The sequence below is a fragment of the Phanerochaete carnosa genome (genome assembly GCF_000300595.1).
Source record: "Phanerochaete carnosa HHB-10118-sp unplaced genomic scaffold PHACAscaffold_10, whole genome shotgun sequence".
Classification (NCBI taxonomy): Eukaryota; Fungi; Basidiomycota; class Agaricomycetes; order Polyporales; family Phanerochaetaceae; genus Phanerochaete; species Phanerochaete carnosa.
Window position 1 is genome coordinate 1786139 of NW_006767637.1, and position 8089 is coordinate 1794227.

General features: G+C 45.1%; 2 protein-coding genes across 2 annotated transcripts; one reads left to right on the forward strand and one right to left on the reverse strand.

The window, feature by feature from the left end:
* Positions 1 to 1666: 1666 nt before the first annotated feature.
* PHACADRAFT_187889 (glycosyltransferase family 49 protein) lies at positions 1667 to 3026 on the reverse strand (the record flags this gene model as incomplete). The annotated part of the gene is made up of 3 exons (XM_007400444.1): positions 2489 to 3026; positions 2191 to 2424; positions 1667 to 2097 (listed from the first exon to the last, which is right to left on the reverse strand). Exons 1-3 carry the CDS (start codon positions 2967 to 2969, stop codon positions 1667 to 1669), a joined length of 1146 nt encoding a protein of 381 aa, XP_007400506.1. The 5' UTR covers positions 2970 to 3026.
* A 3557-nt stretch (positions 3027 to 6583) lies between these two features.
* On the forward strand, positions 6584 to 7133 carry PHACADRAFT_103156 (uncharacterized protein; the record flags this gene model as incomplete). The annotated part of the gene is made up of 2 exons (XM_007400445.1): positions 6584 to 6763; positions 6849 to 7133. The coding sequence occupies 2 exons, from the start codon at positions 6584 to 6586 to the stop codon at positions 7131 to 7133; spliced, it is 465 nt and encodes a 154-aa protein (XP_007400507.1).
* Positions 7134 to 8089: the final 956 nt, after the last annotated feature.

An 8089-nucleotide genomic window follows, 5' to 3' on the forward strand; every position in this document is an offset into this window, starting at 1 on the left:
ATATACAAGGGCAACAGTTATATTTAGACCTAGAAGTGTGAATATGTGTTAAACTTCTAGATTGCACTTAGAAATTATTTGTAAGTTGTTAGCTGAGTGTATATAGGAACATTGAAGTGTAAAGTTTATGTGAGCTCTATGGTTCAGTGGTTAAAGTGTGCATGTTCCAGCAGATAGTTTGAAAGTAGTGAGACTGGGGTTTAATTTTCATTGGGGCCATTCTTTTTTTTCTTTTTTTTTCTGAATATTATGCTTGTATAGAGCTATCAATATGTTGTATAGCATAAGAAATATGTATAGAATTAAATTTGAGTTTGGTACATTGATTTTGAAGCTAAAAATACTGAAATAACAGCCAATTAACAGCTCATTAACACCAAATAACAGTTGATGAATATTAAAGAGATAGCTAATGAATAGTTCATGAACAGTTCATGAATGAATTACTACATTAGTGTTAATTTACTATTAGAAATGTAAGCATAATAGGAGAGGTCAGTTAATTAATGTTACTATATTAATTAGTGTTAATTAGTACTATTTAGTAGTAATTAACATTCACTGCGTGTCAGGTGTGGCTGACAAGTGTACGCCTAGCCGCAGTTTGAGCGGCTATGGGGAGCTGCCGGAAGGGTAATATTAAACCGTCTGCTTAAACTCCATGTGCATTACGTTCAGATCTCATTGAACACTCTATGGACGGCCAGACATAGTTAGCTAGACAAGAGAGAGATCAAGTAGGAGGATTCGTGACAGGGTGCCAATGTAGACCTATCGGGACGCCTGCATATTTGATATAATGATCTCTGGCACAAACGGCCCATACGGAACTAAAAAAAAGTAACAAGTGGCTGTTTACTTGGCTTGAATGAAAGTAAAAGAGAGACTATAGGCGGTATAATAATGACTGAATCAAAGTAATAAATACCGGCTTGTATTGTCTGAATAGGTATAAGAAGCATGCTTATGTGCAGTCTATTCGGATCCACACTGATATGGCGGGAGCCCAAATAGGCAACTTTAATTTATGTCAGAAATGTCAGAAATACCAATAAATAATCATACACCGTCCTCCATCCCCTTTTCCTACCCCTTTCTCATGTTCCAGACAGCCACCAGCAACCTCTGAGCCGTAAGAAGTAAAAATCCCACTCAGCTATACCCTCCTGCACCACGCAGAGCACACCGCCACCATCGCTACCTAGTGCCTGCACCTGTGATCATGCAACTGCTCGTACCTGCCGTCCCGTGGGCCGGAATGCCCAGCATTGCAAAGCAATGGTTGTTGATCCTGCCCTCCTTGAGACAGAGGAGACAGGTGGTGGTTTAAGCCGCAACAGCCAAAAGTGCAAGGATAAGCATTCCAAGCACGGAGGGCGCCGCCGCCGTCGCCAGAGCACAGAAAGCAGCGCCGAGTCTAGCAGCAATACCGAGTCCAGCAGCGACGCTGACAGCAATTCTGAGCCTTACTAGACGATGGAAGCAGAGGAGACGGGTGTGGTATGGAGCTCTCGTACGGCTTCTTTGATGGCAAAGACGGCAACAGAGGGAGGGAGTGAACGACAGGGAGAGTTGCCATGGCTGACACTCTAGCTGTTCCAAACAAGGTCGTCGCAGAAGGCCACGGACTTGCCGGTGCAGAGTCAATTTGAATCGCTGCATGTGTTCACTTGGAAGTGTACCGCAAGCGCGCTTCATCCCAGTAGTTGGAGTAAAGCCAGGTTGTATTCTCGCTACGAGATGTGTGGTCAGCCGCGCAGTACAAGGACGGGCAGCTGGAGTGGTGACTGACCTCTTCTTGCTCGGCCTCATCTTCATACTTGTCGCTTTCATGTTCATTGCCTTTTTGATACATCTCCAATAAATGGCCAACCTTGTTCGCACCATAGCCGGTAAAGCATTCATGGCACTGATGACGATGTACGTGGACGTACGGCTCGTATGCACTCTGGTACATGGTCACTTCATATTCATAGAGTGAGTGCGAATTTGACGGTGTGGAGAGGTGCTGGGCGCAGTGGCTATTGTTGTGTTCCGGCGCCCACAAGGCATGGGATATTGCCAGCCTGGTGAACCTGTCGTAAGATGCAACAAGCTCTGAGCGACAGTAAGCATCGCAATTTGCACGGTCTGATTGAGCTTACATACCCTATCTCCAAAGAATCCTGTCTGGCCTCTGCCTTCGCGTACTCGAATGCTGCTTGACAGATGTGGCCCCAGGCTTGGTCGGTGTGTTACGCCATTTGTCGAGCTCGGCCTCCATCGTTGGCGTGCTATTGATGAGCTCTGCAAGGATCTCTGACAGAAGTTGCATGGGTTCCTGTAGCGCAGGCCTTGCAGCCCTCTTGGCAGAGATCTGTAAGTGCCATTGGTCCCAGTGATCAACAATATGGGTGCCGAGTGTGATGGAAGCGTTGCTGTAGGCTGCCGGGCTTATGTTCTTGAATAGAGTTGTCAGAGTCCAGAAGCTCAGGTAGAGGATGCTCACCAGAGTTGTCAATGTCGGTGGGCTTGCCGTGCTGCGTCTCTAGGTCAGCAAAGGCCTCTGCGGGGGGCAGAGGGACCGAGGTCAAGGAGCTATCGGCGCCCGAAAGGGATTCCGACACAGCAGACTGTACCGCCGATCCAGGGCATGGTGCGGCGGGTGCAGGTGACAGAGGTGCGGAGGCTGAAAGATATTCCGAGGTAGATAAAGCCACATCATCTGGGGGTGAGCAGGGCGGAAGGGTGGCTTCAGACGCAGTGAATTCCATAGAATCAGTGCATATATGCGCTACAGATGTACTTTCCTGGTTATACAGTGTGTTTCCAACAATCACCATCAGTTGTGGACTGTCGGTGGGGGACTGCACTTCTGCCGTAGTTCTAGCCTTCTTCTTAGCGAGATGCTGGGCAGGCACCTCATCGGCCGTTAGTTTCTGCTTAGGGCTTACTTTGTCTTCAGAATCTTCTTCTTCAGGACCCTTCATGTGGCGCTTTGCATGGTTGCACCCAGTCTGCGCTGGCACCCATCTGACATTGCACTTCAGGCACCAGCACTCGACGAGCCACTTTTTTGTAGCCTTGACCTTTCAAAGGTGTGTCAGAGTGGTGTAGCTTCTCATTTCAGAAGTGATGCTTACTTACCTTACAGTTCACAAAGCGTGCCATGGTCAGAATGTTTATGACTGGCACAGCAGGTGGTGGTTATGAGAGAGAAAAAGGTATATTACCGGACTTAGCAAGCTGCAAAATTCACAGAGTTCCCACAAACATTTTAGACAGCCTATACCCAGTGCTTGTACAACAGTATAGGTCAGCTAAACAAACCTCCGTATAGACCGGCCAGACATACCATGCACAGTTGGACGTAGACACTCTGGCGCCAACTAGAGTCATGTCCGCTCAACCGGTCTGCACGCCACCCTTGTACTCGACATATCGCTGGCCACACCAGGGGTTGTATATCCTATCTAAACACATACTCTTTCTAGCTATTTTTACATTGTCTCCTGCCACCGTCCTTAGAAAGGCTCGACACGCAGTGATCGTGAGCTTTTCCAGATGTTCAGTGATATTGAAGCATTAGTGTTGCCACGGCTTGGCTTAAAAGCCACTCAGCCATTAAGCCAAGCCACGTGGGAGCTGAGCCAAGCCGTTAATCGGCTCATGGCTTACTAGTGGCTTGGCTCAGCGTGGCGCAGCTTGGCTCTGGCTCATAGCCAGTCAAGCTGTCCCGATAAGGAAAGGGCCGCGTCGCCTTGCTTGCCACCATGCCCAAAGCTCGCACCCAAGCCTTAGAAGGGGTAAAACAATCTGCGGCTACCTCTATCAGGACATCTAAGAGGTGCAGGACCACTACAAAGCACGTTGAGTTTGAGAATGGGGCTAGTATGACTCAGTGGAGGGTTACAGGTGCGCATTTTTGAGATTCACCTGATCTCATCTCATTCTCTGTGGTACTTCAGATCTTGTCTTTGAAGAGCCTGTGCAGGAGTCTCCAATGAAAAAGAGAGGAGGCAAGAAGGGGCCTGGAACACAAGATCTGGCTGAGGGAGAGACATTGATGAAGTGGGCAACGCCAAAAAGAGGCCATCATGCACAGCAGGCTGCACCAGAGCTCTACACTGAGAACAAGAAAGAGGCACAAACTCTAGAGAAACTAGACAGATGTGTAGCTGATTATATATATGATAGCTGTCTAATAACTGAATTTTAGACCATATGTAAATTGTGACACTGTAGCGCAGTCTCCGCACTCTGAAGATCATGAGTCATTCAACTTGTCTGCTGTTGCTGGCAGTGACAGCTTGCCTACCAGTCCTACACCCCATGCCGGTCTTTCGCAAGGACAAGCTCCATTTCTCATCTCTACAACTCCACGTCGGCCAGCAAGTCCTCTGACTTTGCCTGTTGCTGGTCAACGTTGGAAGTTGCCAGCACGTGGACCTGCTGACAACAGATATGGAAAGCAGGCAAATGACATCTGGCCCTTTCTCCACATAGAAGAAAGTGGGCAAAAGCTGTGCAAGTTCTGCCTGTGCGATTTTGTTTATTTATTGAATTTCGCACAATTTGCTAAATATATTAATTAGACTTGCAAAGCAACAAGATCCAAAGCACCAGATGGCAGGCTAGACCACAGCAGGTACAGACAATCCCCAGCGACATTTTCGTGACAACTACATCGATGTCTGGGTTACTGTGTGTGACAAAGCAGGCATCAGAATCACAGCAAAGAGCGCTACTACTTATGTTGAGGCGTGGCGCCGTCACCAACATAGAGAGGCAGGTTCAGATGCACAGCACGAGGGTGGCTGACCTCAGTTTAGCAAGGAGCTTTTTGTTGACTACATTGTAGAGTGGATTGTTGCTGATGATCAAGTAAGAATTTGATTGCAGTTTTTTTCACACTTTAGATCTGATTAAATATTTGCAGTTGCTAAGTGTTGTTGACAACCCGAGACTATGCAACATCTTTTTGTTGTTGTGTTCTGAGCTATGCGACAAAGATATTCCTCACTGCACAACTATTTGGGCTCTAGTTGGGGAGGTTTTTGAAGAATATCTGGATGAGCTCAGTCAGGATATGCAGGTAAGTGGCAAAATTTTTCCAAAAAAATAGTTTATATTCAGTTTTTTTATTCAGAATGCAGCTGGGAAAATCTCCTTCACCATGGTCATGTGGACAGATCCTCATCTGTTTCCATACATGGCGGTCACAGCACATTGGCTGCATCTGGTTATCGAGAACACTGGCAATGGTCCTCATCTACAGCTGAAGCTTTGCACAGATCTTATTGGCTTTCATCGTGTTCCTACCAGACACACAGGTGAACATCTTGCAGCTGCATTTCTTCATATTCTGGATCGTATCAAGATCACTTATAAGGTACATTCACTTATTTGCATAAATGTTTTATTTTAACAAAAAATAACCAGATTGGCTGGATCACCATGGACAATGCTAGCAACAATGACACCTGTGTGGAAGCTCTTGAGAAGGAGCTAAAGAGGCATCAGATTGTATTTGACAAACTTCAGCGACGCATTCGGCAAGTAATTGTTTGAAAGATTCATTATTATTTCTCAATTGTTTTCAGATGCTTCCCACACATTGTCAACTTGGCATGTCAAAAAGTTCTCAGTGCCATGACCAAGCTTGAATTTGCGAAGGAGTCATCGCAAAACTCTGAGCCTGAGGCTTTTTCTCCAGACAATTTTCTTGACACCATTCGTCGTGATCCAATTGCAATGCTGCATACTCTTATACGAGCGGTAGGTCTTATATAATTTTACAGCATCATTGTCTAACTTAGAACTCTTAGATACGTGCATCTTCTTTGCGCAGACAACACTTTGCAGATATTTTGGAATTAATGAAAAGAAGTGCTCTTCAGCTTCTCCGAGATGTTGAAACTCGCTGGTCTTTAATGTGTCTCATGATTGACAGAGCCATTCTTCTTCGCAAGGTATTTTTTTCACACCAACCATGAAAAATCTACGCGCTAAGTTATTTACAGGCAATTGAGAAATTTCTCCATGGGGCTGAGTTTGCAGATCCGTGCAAGTACAGCTTTAACAGTGAAGAGTGGAAGCCGTTGCAGATTTCATAAAATCCTTCAGGTAAGTCACATTTTTTCAAATAAAGAAATGCATTAACTAATGTTAAAACAGATTCCACATGCATTCCAGCAAATTTTATCATCTCAGTCAACTCTAACGCTTATTAACGTCTTGGCTGCATTTGAGGCAATGAAGCAATGCTGGGAAGACAGGCAGACTCAGCTACCACATGCTGCAGATATAATTCAGCAAGGTTTGGACAAACTTGCTGATTATCGTAATCGCAACCGGGCAAGCGACACATATATTCTGGCTATAAGTAAGGGCAATTTTATTACTGTCACCTATAATACTTACACCAGTTAGTTATCAATCCAGCTCACAAGCTGGAATGGTTTGAGCAGAATAGTTCACAAGAGAAGGTGCACGATGCAGAGAAGTTATTCTTAGCAGAGGTATTGCACTTTTTTGTTTAATTTTTTGTTGGAATATTCTGCTTACTGTATAAATATTCCAGATGCAAAAATACAAGCCACAGATGGCCTCCGCCACCACACTGTCATCTGTTTCAGAGCCTAAGACTCAACAGCAAAAAGCCCACAACCTTTTGTTCAAAACCAAAGCAAAGGCCCCAGCAGCACGAACAGTGGAACAAGAGTGGTTTTCATACATTGCAGAACCCACAGATCCAAGCGTTGATGTCCTTTTATATTGGCAGGTGAGTACAGCTCTATTAAACCTTGCATTCCGAATTGTTTCTCTATTTTACACTGAATTTTAACGCTTTTTAAAAAAAAAATTAGGCCTTAAAAGCCAGATTTCCCACTATTTATAGCATGGTAATTGACATATTGCCCATCCAAGGCTCTGCTGTCCCTTGCAAACGCGTTTTTTCATCTGGGAAGATGACAGCCACAGACCGGCACAACAGAATAGGCAAAGATCTAATGGAAGAGCTGCAAATGCTGAAGTTTCAGTTCAAACAAGGCCACTCTCTATCTTTCACACAGGGATTGGGCATGGATGAAGAGATCCTTGACTTGGAAAGCCTTGGAAAGAAGGAGATATATGATGTGGACTTGCGTTAACACACCACGAGGGATACGGCGTGGATCTAATCAGAAGGTGGCGCTGACAAGGTCTGGCGACTGTGCGTTAGCTTGTTCAGCTAGCCCAATAAACCAAGTGTATTAGTGACTATTCTAACATATGAACAAAGGCTTACCTAGCCCAATAAACCAAAAGGTTGAGATGGGGCTAGGTAGCGACGAAGGAACTCCTTATATACTAGTCAGGCTGCGCACGGACCAGGCGTTACATAAGCAACTGTGCTACGGCAGCTGCTAGTATCTGGGGGACTTTGGCAGAGAAGCGAGGGCCAGTGTGTCATAGCGTATGACGTTGTCAGGCCGACGGGGATAGGATGTCCGTTGCCAATCGGACTCGGAGATAGGCAGGGCTGGCATGTCATGGCGTATGACGTTTGTCGGGCCGACGGAGATCGGATGTCCGGTGGAGATTGGAGTGCGGCTTTTACCAAGGAAGTGTAATGCGGCGACGAGGCGGTGGCGATACAGGCGCTGTCATGCACCATAATTATAAGTATAGGAAAACTAAAGGAATAATAGGTATTCAAATCAAAAAGAAACCGCTTACTCAGAGCTGCAAAGTAAGCATAAACACTTAAGCTTACTAAAAGTGAATCAATGACTAATAATATGACTCAGCTTCTTAGTAATCTAGAAACTATGCTTAGTAAAGGTCTATGCTCAACAGTTATGAATTACCAAAATATAGTAATACTCTAACAAACATTAGTAATAGCTTACCAATACATTAGTAAAACAGACAGAAGGCTGACTAATACAGACAAAATGCTTATTAATAAAAGTAGAAGTAGCTTAGTAATTACAGTAGAATAGAAGAGCCAGTTTTGCTATTGGCTAAGGAACAACAGGCTGAAAGGTATAAATAGGAGAGGTTCTCTGAGACACAAAAAAACACACCAACCCACCAAGCACCACACACACTCTCAAGGATTTAG